The sequence below is a fragment of the Lagopus muta genome, chromosome 6 (assembly GCF_023343835.1).
Source record: "Lagopus muta isolate bLagMut1 chromosome 6, bLagMut1 primary, whole genome shotgun sequence".
NCBI lineage: Eukaryota > Metazoa > Chordata > Aves > Galliformes > Phasianidae > Lagopus > Lagopus muta.
The window spans coordinates 50,468,626-50,491,083 of record NC_064438.1 but is presented as its reverse complement, the minus strand read 5'-3'; the positions used below and the strand labels follow the sequence as shown (position 1 = coordinate 50,491,083).

At 37.2% G+C, this 22,458-nt stretch overlaps 1 protein-coding gene across 2 annotated transcripts in view; it reads right to left on the bottom strand.

The window, feature by feature from the left end:
- Nucleotides 1-837: 837 nt before the first annotated feature.
- The window catches only part of TDRD9 (tudor domain containing 9), a 59,855-nt gene continuing 38,234 nt past the window's right edge, over nucleotides 838-22,458 (bottom strand). Inside the window, exons 18-36 of one of the 2 annotated variants that reach the window (XM_048949494.1) lie at nucleotides 22,117-22,180; nucleotides 20,390-20,434; nucleotides 19,489-19,542; nucleotides 18,959-19,075; nucleotides 17,898-18,005; nucleotides 16,783-16,883; nucleotides 15,816-15,989; nucleotides 15,165-15,276; nucleotides 13,741-13,953; nucleotides 13,084-13,173; nucleotides 11,101-11,361; nucleotides 10,533-10,676; nucleotides 9,413-9,483; nucleotides 8,892-9,001; nucleotides 8,642-8,738; nucleotides 7,860-7,998; nucleotides 6,199-6,308; nucleotides 2,858-2,924; nucleotides 839-1,600 (exon numbers count right to left, since the gene is read on the bottom strand). In XM_048949494.1, coding sequence (XP_048805451.1) covers nucleotides 1,505-1,600; nucleotides 2,858-2,924; nucleotides 6,199-6,308; nucleotides 7,860-7,998; nucleotides 8,642-8,738; nucleotides 8,892-9,001; nucleotides 9,413-9,483; nucleotides 10,533-10,676; nucleotides 11,101-11,361; nucleotides 13,084-13,173; nucleotides 13,741-13,953; nucleotides 15,165-15,276; nucleotides 15,816-15,989; nucleotides 16,783-16,883; nucleotides 17,898-18,005; nucleotides 18,959-19,075; nucleotides 19,489-19,542; nucleotides 20,390-20,434; nucleotides 22,117-22,180 — 2,173 coding nt within the window. In that variant the 3' untranslated portion in view covers nucleotides 839-1,504. Of the gene's footprint in view, nucleotides 1,601-2,857; nucleotides 2,925-6,198; nucleotides 6,309-7,859; nucleotides 7,999-8,641; nucleotides 8,739-8,891; nucleotides 9,002-9,412; nucleotides 9,484-10,532; nucleotides 10,677-11,100; nucleotides 11,362-13,083; nucleotides 13,174-13,740; nucleotides 13,954-15,164; nucleotides 15,277-15,815; nucleotides 15,990-16,782; nucleotides 16,884-17,897; nucleotides 18,006-18,958; nucleotides 19,076-19,488; nucleotides 19,543-20,389; nucleotides 20,435-22,116; nucleotides 22,181-22,458 lie in introns of both variants that reach the window. The other variant, XM_048949495.1, reaches the window with a different exon arrangement.

The window sequence follows — 22,458 nt, the reverse complement described above, 5'->3', positions numbered from 1 at the left end:
CGTGCACACAAACTCACCACGACAGCAAGACAGACGACCAATGTATTAAAAACAAAGTCAGAATATAACTGATACACACTGTTCCTCTGTTAACTTTTAAATTCAGTGTTACTTATGAAGAATCCTAAGAAATCACACTACCTACACCATCCATTTTGGTACTGCAACGTTGCATTTTCCTACAGAGCTTCCTACCATTAACCAGGCAGAGCAAAGATTGGACATGGCTCAATTTCATTTGCCCTCAGGGTGCTCAGTTGCAACACACTGATTTTTGATACAACACTGTTGAGAAATACCATCTAAAGCACTTAATAAATGTCTTCATATTAAACCCATCACAATACAAAGTGTGATGTTTTATAATTCACAAGTATCACTACAATGGATGAGGAAGTATGAGCTGCTATAAGCACTTATACTGCTTATAAGCAGTATATACACTGCTTATAAGCAGCTACTGAAATTGTTCAATACACAGCTGCCCCTCTTGACTCCATGTGCAGCTTAAAATAATTACTTAGTTTAAGCATTGGGGGTTGAAACTAGATGATCTTCAAGGTCCTTTTCAACCCAGGCCGTTCTATGATTTTATCACTCTATGATCCTATGGTTTATCACCTCACATTCCCCAGATCTGCTTGCCTTTTATTTAGAACAGTGACCACTGATGATGTCCGTTCTTCAGAAGACAGCTGCATTTAAATGGTCCTCAGATCGCTGAGTTAAGACTGAAAAGATGAATATTCTCTCCAATACTGCTTTTGTATTAATGTATTTCATGAATGCAATCACACAGCATTAGTAACTAGATTTAGTTTCTATTAAGCACGACTGCACAACAGAACAGATAAACCCATTTTATTTCACTTCAACATTTTATTCTGAAACCACTGACCTCATTTTTAGAGCTGAAGATCTCACGAATCAGAAAAAGAATAATAATAATAATAATCAGTAATTCAAAGGCATTCTTCTGCCACAAAGGAAAAGGAACCATGCATTATATTTTGTTGTAAGAAAAATTAATGAAAGATTGCAACTGACATAAAGTTATACTTTCGATTGGAATACAACCTAAATATTCAGCTTCCTTTGATCCCAAGCTTTTAGGTTTAAAAAAAATAAATCAATCAAAAAGCAACGACAAAAAGAATAAGAAAATGCAACTTTCAGTTGCAAGACTGAATCATAAACCATGGCTCATGAGCTTTCAGACAAAATGAACAATTAAAGCTAACTTATTTTGTCTTTCACATGCATCGTGACAAACCAGCTCAGAACTATTATTAAACAGAAAATTGCATCCTGCTCTATGAAATAAGTGTATCTGCTTGAGGTCATTGTACCTCTGCTTTTAAAATACAAATATGCCAAACTATGTTTTGATCCACCAATCTTAAAGAACAATCTTGTGAAACAAATGTTTAACAGTTATATATAGAAGACAGAACATTTTTAAACCGGCTGTGTTACTTCTTCCTCTGAAAGACTTCAGCAATACTTAAACATTCAACATGACAAGCCGATGCAGCTGATAAAGACCATCTCCTCTTTTATGCTTCTTTTCAGGTTGGTCAATAATATAATGTGAGTCCACCTAATCAAAAGAAATGCGTAAGTTAGAATTCAGTCCTGTAAGTGCTCTCCTACGAAACACAGTTAAATAAAATACATTCTTGTTTCGCTTCTGAAAAGTTTTGACTATTTCAAACCATACAGGCATTTCAACATGCTACACATTTCAGCATAAGAGCTATTACTCTGAAATGAGAAAACCATTCCATAACCAATTCCAAGGCTTTATATGTAGTATTTTATGTAATGACAGTGTCCTGAGACCCCTCACACTTGAGATGCAATGGGGAAAATCCTGATGTAAGGTTTATACATGACCCAGTTATAAAAAGCTAAACTCTAACATGGCTGAGAGTAGGAGATTGTCTTGGCAATACAACAAGGAAAAACGAGGTTGAGATACAAAACCAAAAATAGTTTGGCACAAGACAATATCAAGACACTCCAACCCCTCACTGGATGCATACTAGAAACTCGACAACAGTGGACAAGCACTCACTGCTGCTGGGCCCATTCTTTTCAAAGAAACCTAAAGCTCTCATTTATAAGCGTTGGGCTGTAAGAGGGATTGGGAGGGTGCATATGGAAGTCTTACTGCTGCACTCAGCAGTACATCACTTCCTTCTAGGTAAGAAAATGCAGTTGTTTATTATGGCACCCACATCAGGAATCTAGCGACCTGCAGATGTCTTTTTAGAAAGGTAAGTAAGACTCCTAATAGATTAGGAAGATATACTTTCCAGTTGGAACCCTCCCAGATTTTGAGGAAACTACCTTCTGATCCCATCACACCAATTCCAAAACAAGCAGCATTTTTGTCAGCTTAAGAGGGAAAATCACCTGGAATCCAAAACAAAACTAAAATGCACTGTATCCAGTAAGCCTTAAACAAGAAAAATGAAGAAAAAATTGTAATGCCACTCAATAGGAAGAATACAAAATTCAAACATTCAGAGGTAAAGCTGCCCCTACAATCTCAACTGAGATACAAACATGAAGTGTTCTGTCTGAAACGTCTGAATCTTTATATACATAAAGCTACTTTTTTTTTTTAAAAAAAACTGATTTTACAAAACTATGGTAACAAACACAACAGTTGTGGATGCCTGAAATTTGATTCTGCAAATCTTTAAGTTCAATGCATTTTTTCCCCCTCAGCATCAAGAGACATCTTTCCAAAGAAAATTCTACTTTTGATCCCTCAACTGAACATGCTGGGGTACCATGTTCCTTTTCATATTTTTAATTACTTTTTTTCAAGTCATATTTCTACACTCACTTGATTCCATGCATATGGCTTCTCATAACACTTAGGAACAACTCCAGATCTCGGTTTGCAGATCAAACTGAAATTACATAAAAATAACCATAATATATTTGTATTCGACTAATTAAATATAAAGAAACGTTTAAAGCAGGTACTACTGGGTATCTGTAAGATGTCCATGCTGAAGGGAATCTTAATTTTACATGTTAATATGCATATGGTCTAATTAATTCACTTACCTGGACTTTGCCCCTTTAGTTGAAGTCAAAAGATAAACTCACAGGGACAGTAACCACAGTTGTTTGTTTGCTCTGTTGGTTGCTTTTTCTTTTCTTTTTTTTGAAGGAAGTTGTTTTTTAAACTGACACAGAACTACAGTTTGCAACTGTCATTTAATCTGTAAATTTTATGCATTCTTATTCACTAGAACATATAATAAAGCTATTTTTAGAGCATTTTGTTTTGCATGACAACTCAATTACTACAGATCGTCTGCCTGCTCCAGTTATTTCCTCAAGCCGTGCAACCTACAACAGTAGCAGACTTTAATTAATTCTGTCTAGATGTATTTTTCAAACACACATTTTAGTCTTAAGCAGTGGTGACACACTGTATACATAATTAGCTTTCAAAAAAAAGGAAAAGATAATGAAAGATTACTGAACCTGTATTTTTTACATATTTACTCTTACTAATAAAAGTTTTTTTCCCCCGAGGCATTAAAGTGAGATTAAAAAGTATTCATAATTAGGACAGATTTTTAACACAGGAAAGAGACATGACAACAACCAGACTGCTTCTTCCTTCTAAAAGACAGAAAGATGTGTTGCATTAGAAAGTTTGAAAAAAATAATCCAGAATAAACTCAACAATTATTGGTTTTCCTGATAGTTTGACACCTCCCCATCCTGCAGAATCCTGCCGTAAGCTTCCCCACCCCTACTTCAGCTGCCTGTGTCCCAAGGTCACAGGATGGCTACGTAACCTTGGCTCAGCCAAGAAAGAGTGGTGAAAAACTTGCAGACAGGTAAGAAAAGTAGAAAAATTAACAGTAGGATCATGGGACAGCATTAGTAGCAGCATAAGGATTTCAGGAGGTAAAAAATAGCAGTGACATTTTAATGCCCTGAACTTAACATCTGAGAGTTTTTATCCAAGCATAACCTCCTCCTACTGCCACAAACAAACAAACAGGCACCTTCAGAGAGGCTTTGTGTTTCCACTTCCTTCTGCCCCTTACTTCCCTACAGTTATTACTACATGAATCACACGAGCAAGCTTCACTTAGATTTGAAGACTAAACATGGTACTAGATGGGTGTCCAAAGGCAACACAGACACCAACTGGCCTAAGGTACTTGGAAACAAACAAGAAATGAAATATTGCATCAGCAGGGCACTCAACAGCTGGTACTTTACCTGGAATTCTGCCGATGCGAAATGCCAACACGTTGCTGGCAATTTGCACCAGTGCTTTTAAGTGCATCTAAGGTACAGCCACTATGATGCTGTACCACCCTTTTATGGATGTACAAACCAAACACCAACAGCTGGCTTGAAGCTGCCATGTCTCTGTGCCAGTTGCTCCTGCTGCACATCTTCAAGACAGCAGCATGCATGGCATAGCATCCAAAATAATTACCTTGACACCTTGCCTGATCCAACACCTGCTGGTCAGCTGACATTTGTTAGGTATCCCCACATCATCTGGGAATTTTCTATGGCTTTTTAATTGCATTTCATTTCCACTGCCTCAAAAGTTAAGGCTGACTGCCCCCACATTTGCACATTTATTATACAATGACAGATATTTAACTTCCTTTCAAGTACTGGAAAATTAAAGTACATTGCATTCTTGTCACAGATGGAAGAAAAACTGAACAGTTGTATTCAAAACCAAGAAACACCTGAAAACTCAACATGAACAGCTTTTCTGATAATCATTTTCATAACCTAAAATATTAGCAGTTAAGCTTAAAAGCTTCTGATCCACAACAGCATGAGAAATGGCCTCATTTTGGCTGTCACTTTAGAAAAGCTTATTGTAGAAAAATGTCCCATTTACTACTAGACAGCATAATAACACATGGATGAAAAACTTAACATGAACCAGCAGTGTGCTCCTGCAGCTCGGAAAGCAAACTGTATCCTGGGGTCCATCAGAAGAGGGGTGGCCAGCAGGGACAGGGAGGTGATTGTCTCTCTCTACTCTGCTCTTGTGAGGCCCCATCTGGAGTGCTGTGTCCAGGTCTGGAGCCCCCAGAACAAGAAAGACAGGGAGCTGTTGGAGAGGGTCCAGAGGAGAGCCACAAAGATGATCAGGGGACTGGAGCACCTCCCCTATGAGGACAGGCTGAGGGAGCTGGGCTTGTTCAGCCTGGAGAAAAGAAGGCTGTGGGGTGACCTCATAGCAGCCTTTCAGTACCTAAAGGGAGCCTACAGACAGGAGGAGAATCAACTCTTTGAAAGGGTTGACAACTGCAGGACAAGAGGAAATGGTTTTAAGTTGAGGGAGGGCAGATTTAGGTTGGATGTCAGGGGGAAATTCTTTACAGAGAGAGTGGTGAGGTGCTGGAACAGCTGCCCAGAGAGGTCGTGGATGCCCCGTCCTTGGAGATGATCAAGGCCAGGTTGGATGGGGCCCTGGGCAGCCTGGTCTGGTATTAAATGGGAAAGTTGGCAGCCCTGCATGTGGCAGAGGGGTTGGAGATTCATGATCCTTGAGGTCCTCTCCAACCCAGGCCATTCTGTAACATACAGAAGGAACTGCTACAGGGACACCTAATTGGGCAGGCTAGCCTGAACACATGCCACATGCTGAAAGAATTCTCAAGACTGGCTGCACTGACTCATGACACTCTTTCAGAGCCAATGTCCCAGTTATAGAAGCTGGGAGATCTGCTGAGAAAGACAGGTGGTCTTAAGTTCAGTAACTTAGGACTTCCAGCAATTAAGGTGGTCAGCACCTCTCCTATTGATACCTGTGTAGAGAGGGAAAGCAACAGAAAACTCAAAATTAATTTAGAGGCAGAAAATTCTAAGTCTTTCTGTGCTTTCATGCCACAGGTCTGAATACAGAAAAGTAAAGATGCCACAGAACTGGTATTCTGTAGAACAGGTTTTAAACTTCCTTGAAGAACCAGTGCATCCACAAGTAGTCTAAAGTTGCTGAGCACACTGCTTTTTAAAACAAGCAAATTTAATATTACTGAATGAAAACATCCTATATTATCATTTCCCCAAAGCCTAATCTGAGCTATGCTTTCAAGTTATGCTTCAAGCAATCATTTACTTTTTTTTTTCCCCTCCCTCGAGACAGCAGAACGCATGTTCCCATTTCTACCAAATGATTACCGTAGAAGTAACTGACGAACACTTTCCTGCAGCTCTGGCATCTTCTCTTTTCCTGAGCACACTGCACATTCACAGAGCAGCTTATTAATGGCTGCCCTTAGGATGTTGATCTGTAAAAATAACAGTGACAGAATATAGAAATAAAATATATTAAAAAAAATACAACTCTAGAACTGCAGACTGGCTTGGGTTTAAAAGGAACCTCAAAGATCATCTAGTTCCAACCCCCCATGGGTGTCAGAGTTGCCAACCAAGCATCTAAACCAGTCCTAGTTCTGTGTTGCTCTACATCCACATGTATAAAAGGTGGTTGTGGCACTCACAAAATTGAACTGCAATTGAAATATTAATATATGCAAAACACCTGAAGCTTTGAAACATATCATGAAAAGGAAATGGTTTTAAGTTGAGGGAGGGGAGATTTAGGTTGGATGTCAGGGGGAAATTCTTTACAGAGAGAGTGGTGAGGTACTGAACAGGCTGCCCAGAGAGGTTGTGGATGCCCTGTCCATAGCAGTGTTCAAGGCCAGGTTGGATGGGGTGCTGGGCAGCCTGGGCTGGTGTTAAATGGGGAGGTTGGTGGCCCTGCATGTGGCAGGGGGTTGGAGGTTCATGATCCTTGAGGTCCCTTCCAACCCTGGCCATTCTGTGATTCTTCCTCCAGATGCACCACTGCTGGTACAAGAGGTTAATGCTCCAGACACACTGAAATGACACTCTTCAAGATTAATCAGATACACTTCAGAAGATAAAGGGTACCAACACAGAATTCCTTCTAAAACATTTCAAGGATTTTCTCTATCTGTCCATAATTTTTACACACACAAGGGCCTGATGGTACCATTATGGCTAAGGTGTAATTCAAACAGATATTACACAGATAAATGCCTTCAAAATAGAAAAGTTTACTGTATCTGCACACCAAAATGACCCACTACCTCCTTAAGAAACCTCTAGAATGCACTGGTAACCTACCATACCTACTCTGCACACAGAACTCCTTGAGGCATGTGAAGTCTTTCATTGTCTAGAGCCAAATTCCCAGAGCAGATCAGTCAAACAGCAGCCTTGTACTCCTCATCAGAACATTTCTGCAATTTGTATATCTGTCAGAAGGACGTTTGCTCACACGTGATCTTGGACAGCAGAGTAAACTTTCACTTAACTTGTCCACAAGGGTTCTTACTGTTTGATTGATTTGTTCTGGAAGAAGGAGCTTGATTCAGTTTATCTCTAAGAACTGTAAAATTAAACTGAAGACTGCAAAGCGAAAATATTACACTGATCTGTAAAATAACAACTAAACAGTAATTCTACACCCCCCCCCCCCCCCCCAAAAAAAAAAAAACAAAAAAAAACCCCAATCAAATACTGATAACTTATTAGTGAAAAAATCAGTGCTTTTGTTTTGAGAAGTTTACAGAGTATTATACTAAAATATTTGATTTTACTCATCAAAACGTACCGGCAGTAACTCTGCCTGATAGAAGTCCAAGGTTCTAAACAGGTAGTGCACATTGAAAATAAAAAATGATAGTCATAATAAAGTTTCAGTTGCTGCAAAGGCTGCTAGGACGCCAGCTAGTACAACATTTAACAACTTGGGATGCACTAAATTCTAGTTATGTAATAATTTACAATAGTAAGGTACGAATTTTTACCTCCAATACATCATCTACATCAAAATGCACATCAAATGTCAGTTCCATGTCATTTTCTGGAAGCAGTGGAGCCCTACAAGTCTGACTCCAACCCAAACCGCACAGAGCACCAGTAAAATACTTGCAAGCTTTATCAACCCTGCACAAACAAAGAAAACAGTGTCACCTACAGATTAGGAAACTAAACTCATATGAATATAAATGAATTTGACTAAGCCATGCCAAGCAATATACAGCAGTCTTAAGAAGTAAAAGCAATTGTTCCATGTTCATACTTTGTCAAAATGTTTTGTTTTTTTAAATATGGCAATGAAACAAAGCTGGATTTCAAGTTATGTAAACAATTAAAATTTGGGAGAAAAAAATCATAGGTGTGCAAAAAGGAACTTAAATCAAGGGAACCCGATATCCCTGTGTTGAAGTGATAGCTTACAGATATGAGAACTTGAAAGTAATCCAGCTGCCAGAATTCAGATTTTACAAAACTCATGCATGTTTCTCTCCTCACACAGAGTTAAAAACCTACCCAGTTCTACAGTTCACCTTCCTAGACTTACAGCATGATTGTCAACTGTATTACTTCAATATAAGAAAAAGCCTGCAGTGCCAGTATGTAATTGAACAAAATAAATTATCTTAGCAAATACTTCACTAAAGCTAATAAAAGATGATACAAGAGCTGTATAAAAGCATACTAACTGCTGGAAAGAAAGCAAAGAAGACTGACGCAAATTTGTGAGGGCCTTAAAGTAAATAAAGAGACTTTAAAAACACGTGAATACCTAAGTTCTATGGCAGGAGCAAACAGCATACTAAGGAGAGCAAGTAGGCCAGGAATTGGAGGCATCAAAGATGTTTCCTCTAAAAACATGGTAGATCCTATAAGCACACAAAAAAAACGTGAAGAGTACATAAAGAAGTTGCTAACCTCAAGATGATGTAATACACAACTGCAGCAACATGTTTACTCACAGCTATTCACATAAAAACAAGTCCTGAAAAAGCTGCCAAAACATTTGTACTAAGCATTACCATTTTCATTTAACGATAAAAACGCAGCAACCAGAAATTGCTCAGAGGAATGTTCTGGAGCATCTTGGACAACAATGGAGTTTATGCTTCCCTTTCGCACGACAGTATTTCTGGAGAGGAAATAAGTATTTTCAACATAGAAACAACAACAGAAAACATCAGAAAAAGCATACAAACAAGAAAAATAGAATCCTTTTCATTTCAGAGCACAACCTGAGCAGAGAGTAAAATCTCAATTAGCAGATGTATATGAATTAAATAATAATTTCTCTGTAAGACATTAAAACATCCTTAAATAGAACTATTCTTCCTATATATATATATATATATATATATATATTTTTTTTTTTTTTTACACAGCAATAGCATGCATTTAAATGCAATTCACCCATTACCATTCCTCTATTGTCAATGGTCAAAAGCCTTGTGAAATTCTCTACGATTAACTAGGTTAAGTTTTATCAGTTTATGAAAAGTAACAGTTAAGAAGTCCGTGCTTCACAATAAAAGTGTTATCATACCTGAACTGGGATACCCGAGTCATACCGTGGCATTTCACCTCATAAGGACTGAACGGGCCACTAACTGTCACCTTTGGAAAGACAAGGAATGTCACTATTTAGCCAGCATATGCTTCTCTCCTAAAAACACTTATAAGTAAAAAAGCAAAAGGTTTAAAGATCTTGTGCACGCACTGAGCAACACTGAATTGATAAACAGGCAACACTTTCATCACCATCCATCTCATGGAAACTTATCACACTGAGACATCTTAACGAACATAATGTTATTTTCCATAGCTGCTGGGAATCCATGACTTCCACAGGCTTAAAAAGCATAGTTTAACCATTAGTAGAGCATCTAGCAAAACCAAGCCATTGCTGTTTACAAGAGGTCTTTAAATTAGAAAACACTACGCTTCAGAAAAGAAAGCAATTCAGCAGGATTGCTTCTCTGGTTAACATGAGCATGATGAGGAGCCCAAAAGCCTAAATTTTGTCAGGTGACAAAAGGGGAGAATTATAATGTAAACCAGGCATAACTTGGAATCAGAATATGGAAAGGGACAAAAATCTTTTGTTACCTATTCCAGGGCAGCAGTGAGTAGAAGTCTCAAACTACTTAAGCAGGAGAGAATTCTGAGTTTGCAGTTGGCAGCTGAAGGAACTCTCACTGTTTCACTACTATCATGCGCTGTGTTGTTCTCTGAACTACTTTTCTATCACCTAGCTAAGGAAGAACCAAACACTTTTTTTGCTTCCGTTTTTTTTTTCTCCCCAGTAATTTCCTGAAAAACTGAGCCACAATTTTGCTTTTTGCTGCCACACGTATTACGAAGATGACTGTGTGCAGTGTTCAGCTTCTCAATTTTACCCTCATTTTGCAGAGGCTGGATATACCACCTTGGAACATGATGGTACAGCTGGTTCAGTTAGCTCTTAAGCTATAATTCAAAACTTCATTAAAAGCTGCAGCAGATTAGTTCACAGCAGTGCTGCCATTACAGCTCTCTACTCACAGAACGTACCACGAACAGCACCAACATGGTATGGTTATTTAAGGTAATTTCAGTCTATAGTTTGAATAATATGAGAATAAGGACATGTAATGCCATACTGAAACCACCACTACTTGCATTACCTTATGGGTTGGTACATCAGATTTGTTGTCAGAAAACCACTTTAATAACCTTTCAATGAGATCCTTTTCCTCCTCTCTTGAAGATGTTTTCTCTTCTTCCACTATTCCATTAAAAAAAAATCCTTTCAGCAAATCATGGCTTTGCTACATAAAAATGGAATAGAATTACAACATGAAATAGTATGTTTCTCTAAATTTTACACAGAATCATCCACTAAAAGGACAAAAAAAAAAACAACCAACAATGATGTTTTCACCTTTCTGTTTACACAGAACACAAAAACGCAGTTCAGACTGAGTTTCAATGAGTAGTGGAGCAGCTCAAATGATTCCATTATCTTTGGGTAAGTATCTCTTTCAAAGGGTGTCTCAAAGCACCAATGCCTTTGGCTAACAGCACAGTATGAATTATGCACAGAAGTAAAAAACTATACATCATTGCACTAAGCATTAACTTTGCATTATCTGGCACAGTCCCAAGGCTTCAGCTCAACTTCTAACAACTGCAGATAGTTTGAGCTGAATAGAACAGTCTAAGCAGAGTCAAAGAAGCTGAATGAATACGTACTTGTGATTCATACGACTCTTCTGCTAGTTCAGCATAACGCTCTTCAATAAGCACATCTCGAATATTCACAAGGTCCCTGTGTCTTGTGTAGTGGAAAGCATCAACGTGCAGAGCACTGTGCACAAGTGAATACACCTCCACTAGAAGAGTATAACCGTTTACTAGCGAGGCAAACCTCCTGCTAGCACTGTAACTCCACCGTTCCCCACATACAAGAGATTCTGCAGATGGTCGCATCTTGCATATCTTGAATTCCAAAGCCTAAAGCAAAAACATCAAGAGCAACGTTTGCCCAAGTAAAGGATAATCCTTCATTTTCTCAACAGTTTGACTGCGTTATAAAACGACCTCATAATTATTCCAAAGGCTTATGTTAATTCATAAGACTGCTGCAAAATTATTGTCCCAATTCCTATTCTGTCATTGCTAACAGAGCTACACATTAAATCTTCTATCACAACTCAATGCTGTAAGAAGTTGCCAACTGAGCATAAATAAAAGACAAATCGGTATTAATTTACCATTCATATCAAAATCTTACTAGTCTAGAAATGTCTCCTCTGGAAAAATTTTATTATCTGCAGCTCTTTTTAACTAAGATCATACATAATAGCAGAAAAGTCAGTTCTCATTTAACCCTTTTCCAGAATTGCTACCTGTAATGATAGTCTTGAATGAATTTAAAACAGAAACCCTTGTTTCCTAGCCATTTTGAAAAAGAGGTATTGAAATTACTTAGCATGCTAAGAACAGAAATAAATAAAGCTACAGTTCTGATGGTTTATTCAAACACTCCAGACAACAACAATGTATGACACGCTTGTTTCAATGAATTTAGAACACCTGAATGAGGACTGGAAAAATGAATTTTAGTTAAAGTAGTTAATGTCTATGTAAATATAGTTTTAAAGAATTATTTTTATGTAAAGCTAGGTACTGAATAAAGTCCTTCAGACTTGCTTTACAGGTCCCCATTCAATTCTCAAAACAATTCCGCCTGAAAAAATGCAAGTGAAGACAGTAGTTAAAAGAACACAAAGTAAAAACAGACACTTCTATCTGGTTTAAATCAGCAAAGCTCTCTCATACATATTTGTCCTGTGACTAACAGAATAGCACAGGAAGAGAAACAAAAATACCCTGTACAGTAACAATACAGAAGACAGTGCAGACTTCCACCACACAATAAGAAGATATCTTATTTGTGATGGGGATAACAAAGATTCTGCAGAGGGTAAGTAATTAAACTAATAACTAACTGTTTCTCCTCTCTGGGCTGTTCTCTGGGCTCTATAAATGGAAGCTGTCATTTGCTCAGAGATTCTTAAACCAAAGCCCTGCTATAATCTACTGCTCAACCCATTAGTCCTGAGCTTCAAACAAGCTAGAGGAACCAGAACAACATTGTCTTTCTTTCCACAGAACTGAAGGACAAATAAACTTATCATGATGAAGCAAGAAGGAGCAGAAGTCAGCTGTCTGAGCAATTCCCTCTCATCTTCTACTGCTCTTGTGATTACAGGTGCGAGAGAAAAACCCAATACATTGCCAACAAAAAAGGAAACTTAATTCAAACACTGTTACAAAAATAACACAATGCTGTTGAGATTTTTTTTTTATTTATTGCTGTTGTTGTTGTTTCTATGTTGTTTTTTTTAATGCCTAAGGCAGGCACCAAGTCCATGTGTTTTCGTTTTGCTTTTTATGCTTCACATGCTCCCCCTTCCCCCCCACTGCTCCTAAAGACAAAGAGTGGATAACATTTCTCTGCAATCATATACAATGCAATTCACTTACAAGAATTGCTTGCTCTGTGTATACATACCTGGGAAAACATTTGTCAAACCAGTTGTAGTATTAGGAAAGATGATTTGTAAGATGTAGGACATTACTAGCACATGCATTAATTTGTTATTATTATGAAAAGCATTATGACTTGATGTGCAATTCTGTTTCCCAGATGAGACATGAGAAAATCCCTACCTGGAAAGGAAGCTCTCGAAGACTGCTTGGAATCTCTTTCAGTTTTTTTAAAGGCACTTTTGATCTATCACCATAATCTACAAAAAAAACCTGACGGGGAAAAAAAGAACCAGGAGCATCAGTGGAGTCTCAACAGCATTAGAAATCATACTTCTGTGGAAAGTAAAGTGACAACTTGAGCTTCATCTTATCAAGTGAATCATTTTCAGAGTCTGGAAAATACGCTAATCAAGACAACCTGAAAATAACAGGTCCAATATTTATAACATGTATTATTTGATCTCTTGGCATACACCCAAGAGGTATTGGAGTCTCCTTTGGAGATACTAAAAATCCATCTGGATGCTTTCCTGCCCAACCTAATGTCGGGAACTGCCTTAACAAAGGGTTGGACTGGGTGATCTCCAGAGGTACCTTTCAGCCCCTACAAACAAAGAAAAAAGTACACCAATTTGCTAGTTCACCCTATTCTGGCCATACAATATGCTCATTTCATTTTAGTTCTAGTTTTCTAAATTTGTTCTCTTTAGTGGAATATAACTGTCATGAAAATAATCCTCAGTCAAAATTCTTACTACAAAAACCTCCAAGATAGTTACAGTTAAACCCAGTTAATGTGGTTTTAGCAATTTGATAGAATATAATGCACTACTGTACCTCTGCAAAATCTCCAGAAACATACAGAATACGAGCTCTGTAGTATCCTGTGTTTTCAAGACGAGTGAATGGTGCTAGACAAACCAACTCTGGATGTGGAGACACTGACAGATCTGTCAAGTTCTGGTAGTTCAACTCAGCAGTCAGAGTCTGGAGTACAGACCTGTTTTTTTCATCTATCCTGTACCCCCAGAAGTGTCCAACTTCTACTATCTGAGAGTAGGAAAATTAGACAATATCAGATCACATCATCACACTCATCCACATCAAGTACAAAACAGCTTTGAGCAAAATATGTGAAAGCACTCCTACTCCTGACACACACAGAAGTTTTCTCACATTGCAATGCTGTGATGAAGCATTCATCACTCATAAGAGGTTATTCTTCATAACATCATGTTTTTAAATGTCTCTCTGCTGCGTAATTACAATACACTCTTCACCTAAGTAGGCTGATAAAAGTATTTCTAAAATACAGAAAAGCAGAACACTTACAAATAACATCAACACATGAAAAATTTTAAGTATATGACATTAAACAGATGCATACAGCTACAGCACAATGTTCTTGTTAGTGAAAGAACACCAGTTAGCTACATATGTAAGCAAATCAGCATTGGTACATTACAATTAGCCATTCTTCAGGAAACCGATAACATCACTATTTCAATCAAGCTGAACAACCCTCTTTCCAATTGCTTTCTGTACTCATCTACTACTTCTGATTTTATATTGCATGTGTTTGAAGAAGAATGTTTACTGTGGATCAAAATAAATGACCACATTGCTGACATAGCATAAAAAAGAGACACTGCACAGATTGGAACATGTTTGATCATCAAATCCATGAGCATTTTTGAACTAAGAGTCTTAGCTGAATAAACTACAGAAATTATTCCTTTCTGCCTTTGCACAACATTTCAGTTCTACCAAGAGCCAGTTTAATACTTCAGCCTCTAGTTTCCATCAATTGTTAGGATTTTTTATTTCAGCAACATATATATTGCTTTATATTGCTCAGACTGCTCAAGAGACAATAGTTAACACAAGATCTAAACGTTTTCAGCTTCAGATTTCACGAATATTGGAATATACATATCATCTTCCTTTAACGTGCTTCATGCATGCAGTGTCTTCTTGAAATGATCACACAGTCCCATTATAAGTCATTTCTCACATCTGCAACTTCTGAACAAAACTATCAGGTAATAATAACCAGACCTAATAAATGCACAAATATCTACTGATACTTATTTTTGTAGAGTACACAAATATTACACCTGTACCATTCATCTTCTCTACATTTAATCTATCTTTCAGCTATCAACTGGTATTAGCATCCATTCTTTTCACTAAAGCTTGTTCAATACATCTCTAATGTCTGATTACTGTTACGACCTTCTTCAGATACAGAACACTCCTACCTCTGTTACGCTGATGGACAGAAGATGACTTGGAATCGTCTTTAACAGCTGTGAAGTACCAAATGAGACTTCTATGGGCTCCACTGTTTGCTTCAGATAGTCCACATTCACTCTGAAGTTCATAGAATTAAAACATTAAATACTTCACTTGGAAGTGAAAGTTTAAGGGTTTTTTTGTTTGCTTGCTTTCACCGCTTCTTACAATGATGAGGCGCACAGTTATGCATGTAGAAAATGGGGGGAGTGGAATTAGTGGAATTAAAAAACAAGTCCAGTGACAAAAGTCATGACAATCACACTTTGTAAAGTAAAGGTAAGCCCTGAGACTCACTTATGTATTTCACCTTTACTTGAAGATGCATTTACTTGATTAGACCATAAAATTACTACACAGAGCCGACATTCCACAGGAGAAACTAAGATGCAATTATGACCAAACAGAAAGATCCAGGAAGCTACATACCAATAATCAACTGTGTCATCAGCTTACTACAAATCCAAAGAATGAAGGTTAAATAGTGGAGGTTGTCGGATTTTTTTCCTCTGTGGTATGACTTACACATTTATTTTTAAAAACAGTTTGAATATATTACAGCACAATTGTAAATTCAGCATATCGTCCCTCCCCGATTCCCTACAGAACATGGTTACCTTAAAGAGTCCATGCTCGTAACTGTCACATGTTGCAACTCCTTTTTGATATCATCTGGATAATGAACATCCAGTTGAAGAGGAATTTTCAGCTGTGACATTTTGATTGACATGTACACTGCAGGTAGAACCTTTAAACCCTCCACAGGATTATGGGAAAACTCTATCAAAGCCCTATAAAAAAAATAAAAATCCAAAACAAATCCAACCAACCAACCAAGACACACAAGAATATTTTATAATAAATACATGACGGGAAAATCAAAACTAAACCAAAACACTTATAAAAACAGAAAAGCTATCATTTTTTTCCCTGCCCATATCATGGGAAGTCAGAGAACTACAAAATGTATTTCCCTCACAGGTCTCGATTATGTGCCTGAAAACTTTTCTTATAATTGCTCTTGTAAAAGAAACATTTTCTAGCAGTCTCACAAGAACGTACCATATTCACTACATTTAATACAAATAGAAAGAATGTGAAGATACGTGTGAGGTTTTTTTTGTTTGTTTGTTTTTTTTAAGGGAAAAGGCATAAAAAAGGTCTACATGGAATGATGTTTGGGCAGTTTAGTCCACAGTCAGCCTGCAGACCAGCTAATGTTGCCAAGTCACATGCATGTTGTAGGAAGCCATCTGATGGTACCAATGAACTGAGTTCACTATATGAATGAGAAACAAATACAGACAGATCAGCTGCAGTTAAGATTCTCTGTTACAAAACAAAAGAAACACAGGAGAAATTGGTCTCTAGGGCACTAGCTTATCAAATGTTATTCCAATCAATACATACTCAATTTCAAAGCTCCCCTTTTTATTCTAGTCAATAAATCAAAAACAATTTGATTTCTGACAGATTAAATTAGAAATGTTCATTTTGTCATTACACCACATAAAAAGAAATCATGAGCAGGCTCACAACTAAGACCAACAGACAAGCATGATGCTTAAAATATTTTGTGCTTACCTTGATCCATCATACGTAACAGATTTTACTTGTCCACACTGTCTAAACTGTGACTGCAACTGATTATGGTATAGATAGCCATAGGGAGGAATATTTTTCAGCTGTTGAGAAAAGTCAAGTTAAGTTTGGACACATTCAACCACTTTAATACACTATTAACTTCATCTCAATAATTAGCTAGCTCTTATCTTCCTCCTTCACTTGAGCTGCAATAGCAATTATCTAAGAGCCAAATTAAGAAAAAAAACCATACTGCATTAAATTAAAAAAATCTGAAAAAAATTTCTGTTGCTAATTACTGTCCTACCTCCTTCCTCTTGGAGCCAAGATTCAAGAAAAGTTCTCAATAGTGGGAAAGGATAGACGTGAAGATTTCATGAAGAAAAAAGAAACCAATCCATAAAACCCAATGAGACCCCAGGGGCTGCACTGCACTCAATGGTACTGCAACACAGCTGCCTGATCACAAAACTGCTCTGTATCACCATGGAAGGTCACAGAGCTTGGGACAAGACCCTGACAAAATAATAGGAAACGTTCCACCCAGATTTTAAAATCTTAAGAATGACCTGGGGAACTACAGGCAGGTCAGCCTCACTACAGCCTCCAGACTAAGCACTGATCAATCAGACACCCAAACACTTTCCTTGGCTAATCTGAGCCATTCTGCAGAAGTGAAGACAATTTCAAACTTGTACTTATTCAATCAGATAAAAATGTCTACAGAGTAAAAAGAAGAAAGAGAATGCAACATCCAAGTAACCTTAAAATAATTGGCATGTTTGTCACATACTACTAAGTACAAGATAACAAAACAGTAACACTGCAGTTGTAACAACTCTTTCAACTCAAAAATGCTCTCTCAAAACCTTTTATCAGTTTTCTGAAAGACCAGCAATCAAATGTGTAGAGGCTGAAGTCGGAATCCTTTTCAAACTGCCTACCCACACAATGTGCACTGTAACAGAAAAAAGGATGACAACATACCAAGTGAGAAATACTTACATACTTATTCTATCTTGTCCCTAGACAGAAAAAAACCTTGAAAAATACCACTAACACTACATATTCCTATTATTTGATGCTTGATTACATCATTCAACTTCATAACATACCAACACAGTGGTTTTTGGATCTTTGCCACCAAGCTCCTTCACTGCACCTTGTTCATTACATTTTTGAAAAGAGAAGTAGTTCGGATAGAAAGCACCAGCCATTACAACCTGAAATCAAGAAAATATTTTCTTCTTTTAATTACAGCTTATTATAATATTCAGTTTCTCAAGATGAAATACAGTTGCAACGTGAAGTGATACCAGCACATCTTAATATGATTTTTTTTTCCTGTCTTTCATCAGAAATTAATGTTGTTCCAACTGAAGTTTAACTCATGCAAATCTTACCCACTTAAAAAATACCCTCCATGACTTCAGCTTGTGGAACAGCATTTTAATATTTCTGCATGCAGACTAAGTCAAAACTTCAATGGATAACTTCTCTTTCAAAAAGAATGTCAATTTTAAAGAAATCTGTATACAATACTGTATGACAGCTGTTCAATTTCCACATTACATCACACAGTATTTAACAATTCAGCTCTGAAAAGTTCACTATTTACACAGTTAAACCAACTGCTATTGAAGTAAGTCTGTGAAAACAAAATCACTACTAATCAGTCCAAATAAGAGAAGAAATGTCACTAGAAACGTGAAGCAAGTTACAGTAGCTGAGCAATATCTTACTTTTCCCTCCAGTAACTACTCAAGCCAGTGGAAATTTCAACAGAGAATTCAAAACAAGCAAAAACACCTTTTTCATACATGTTAGTTTTTATCATTTCAACTCAAACCATCTGTCTTCAGAGTATTTTTTATGACCTAAACAAAGATTAACTGAGATACAAGTTTAGTTAATCTCAGTATCACTTCATTTTAATTTAATGAACTGTCAGAAACAAAGGGATTGCCAAAGGTCCAATACTCTAATCATAACATTATTTGTGCTTTTAAATTATCAAAAAAAAAAAAAAAAAAGAAGTTCCAACTGCAATCTTAAAAGTTTACAAGAAATTTGAAACACAGGGTATCTCAAAGTACTAGGTTGTCAATGGTATGTAAAAACCCAATTACAAAGTCTGGAAGCAATATCTCTACCCAAAGAATTATTCAATAATTACCTGCAAAATGAAATGCTGTTTATATGCATACTCCTGATCCATCGTAGATAGCTGAGTATTAACGTGCATGTTAAACTGTTTGACTCTTTCTTTCAGAAGCTCAATTAACTCTGCCACCTGAAATTCCAGCTCTAGTTACACATTCAACAGATCAAATCCAACCCAAATGGAAAAAAAGCTTAGTAAAAGCCTAAGCAAGAAGGTAAGCCCTCTTACTTCTTAAGAGACGTTAACATGCATTTCATCTAATATACTGCTTAGCATCTTCACTAGTACTTTTAAAATACATGTAGTAGTAGATTTTATTTTGCACACCTCTAAGTTCTCATGTGACACCTAGCCAAGTGCCTGTCAGTGTTCAAGTTAACGCTGCTTTCAACAGTGTTTATTCCTCTGGGAGCGAGAAGATGATCTCACATATTCACAGAAGATACATAACTAGATGTATACACACAGTTGTACATGAAGTAGGCTTATCCACGATATTACCATCTTTAAAAACATTCATAAAAATGACTATTTCAGCTCACCTCTCTGACTTTCTTGATATGAACATAATTTAATTGACCCCACTCAAGCTCATCCTGGAGAAGAAAGTGAAAAGTGCAAATGAAAAGTAATATAGAGAAAAAGTTCCTAATAACTAGCATGCTCTCTCACATTCTTTAGTGTAGACACAAATAATAGCTACAGACAACGAAAAAGATTTTTACCTCATTTCACAGCTCTCTTTAATTCTGACTGTGCATTTTGATAATGTATGACAATATATCTGACTACAACTGTACCTGGATTATCAGCAGTGCAGCTGTGGAGCATTAAGACTTCTCATATAGACCCAGATGATCAACTCCTCTGTGCTGCTAGTACAGAATCTAATCTAAGAGGATGGTTACCTCAAAACAGAAGACAATCTAGAACTTCTTAAGATCTAGAACTTCACATACTCACTGTAAATTGGTGCACGTTGTGCGCTGATATTCATAAAGCACACTATGGTCTGGCAAGTGAGAAATCAACGGCATTTTGTCTTACACACAGAAAAAAAGACTACAGACAGTTAATGTGTGCATACTACTGGACTTTTGAGACTGATACACCAAGATCTTCCATCCTTCCAGATGCTTGCCCCAAAAGACACCCATGATTTGAGAAGTGTCTTTCAACTACAGCTCAAGTTCCTCTCTCAGCTTAATTTCAAACATTCTGGCCACTGTCAATCCATCTAATATAGGGACTAAGTAAGACGTTCTCTTCAAATACTAGATCCAAAGACTCACTATGACACCTCAAAGCCTGTGCTTCTATTTACTTACGACAATGACAATCATAGTAAAGAAAAAATGCCAGTCTAAATTCCTGGCAGAATACTCCAGTACTCAAGTCACCAGGTTCAGTATTGGACAGAAGCGATAAAAAAGTTAAACTAACCTTGGGATGTCTCAGGTCCCCATTCTGTCTGCACATCTGCCATGCCTAAGAAAGAAGTGGTTTAGTATTCAAGTACAAACTGCCAATAATAATAACAAAAAAAAACATGCCACACTGAAAACTATGAAAATTTTCCACATGCTATCCTATGCTTAGGATCATTTTCAAATACTAATTTAGAAATCAGAGATGTCCTTCAGCTAACACTATTATACACAGCAGGGCCAACTTGGATGACATTTTTGATGTTTTAAGAAGTTCTCAATACTTCCAAGGACAGAGATTCCATAACCACTGCAGACAAACTATTCTGTTGTTTGACTACATCTCACAGACAACTTCCAGCCCTCTCCACTGCAGTATATCAGCAGAGCCACTCTTGATGCAACTTGTGTCCGCAACATCTTGCCCTGCGGCTGCACACGTCCAAAAGGAGGCCTGACTCCCACCCCCTAATCCTACACTCTGCCATGAGGTGTAGTAGAAGTTCTCAACTTAGGGCTGAACTAACTCACCTCTAAGGCCTTCCCACATATGTTCCAGCACCCTAAGTATCACAGGGTCTTCTGTGAGACTATTAGTATTTCCATGTCTTCCAGTAATTCAAAGTCTCTTTAGCACTACAGAGTTCAGAAGCTGACATTGTACTCAAAAGTGAGCCAGTGACAGGAATCTTAGTTCTACTAAAGCATTACTTGCAACACTCAATTGGGTATTAAGAAATTTGTTCACAAAAAGGATGCTTTGGCAGTAAATCAGGTTGCCCATACATTTTCTGCAGTCTCCTTCCTCCAAGACTTCAAGTACTAAGCTGAACAAAGCCCTGAAAAACCTTGACTGATGTCATCAACAGAAGACTGGACTTCAGACATCATGAGGTGTTTTTATGATTTCATTCTTAAGATATGATTGTGATTTTAAGTCTTAAGATGGTTCCTCCTAAGCAGATAAAAAAAACACCTCTCACTCTTAAGAACACTCTTACACTGATTTTATTGAGCACTGGCATGAACTCTGGATCTCTGGCTTATGCAAGGACACAAAGCGGTGCAGCTGTAAAACATAATTTTAACAGTGCACTGCTGAGGGTCTAAAAAACTGGCTGGGTTACAAAAATGTTACATCGCTCTGAAGAAAAAGAACATAAATCATTTTGTGTTTCATATGATTAATACTAGTAACTTCTTACTGCTTAACTACCATTTGTTCTGCTGGATGCAATCAGATGTCAATTTTAAAGATACATTCATCAGTTGGAAAGAATCTGCATCCCGTATAAAACAGCTTCTTCATGATTAGAGGGCATCAAGAAAACCTAAGTCTCATGCCCACGCCTTGCTCAAAATCTGCTTCTATTTCTGGCAAGCAGAAATGAAATGGTGTGTTTTCTGTCCTTCTCCACTCTTCACACTGTTTTTCACTTGCTCAGGTGAACAGTAAAAAACACTCAGAAAATGAGCAGTGCAATTCATTTTTACCCATTTCCTGCTGCCTTACCCTGGAGAAAAACTACACACTTCCTTTACAGCACTAAAAATTGACTCAGTCAGTACTAGCAGTTGTGTGACATAGTGCAAGATAGCCTTAAAATTATTCAAAATAGCTAAGTATAACATGAAGTTTTTAACAACTTCAAAACAAAAATACTGCACTGATCACAGAGAAGTGAGAAGGTTTCACCTTGGTCCATGACTTCACTGGAAAAATCAGACAGAAGAAACACTTACCTTAAATGCATTCACAATTGCAATACAGTCACTCTTACTATTCCCAGAAAAGAACAGTTTGCTCCTGGCAAAAAAAAAAAAAAAAAAAAAAAAAAAGATTTTCAATAACATTCATATAGCTGAACTATAATTATTATAATAAATACAGTAATAAAAACTGTATACATATTATATACAATATGCAGTATTACTCCAGCTACACTATCAGCATCTTCCAATACATTCATAAACAAGTTTAATACGTTTATGGTAATTGTTTTTTTCCCACACTTCCTCTCTGATGGTAAGCTGTGTGAGCACGCTAACTGATTTTTAATAGACACTGTTCACATCAATGTTCAC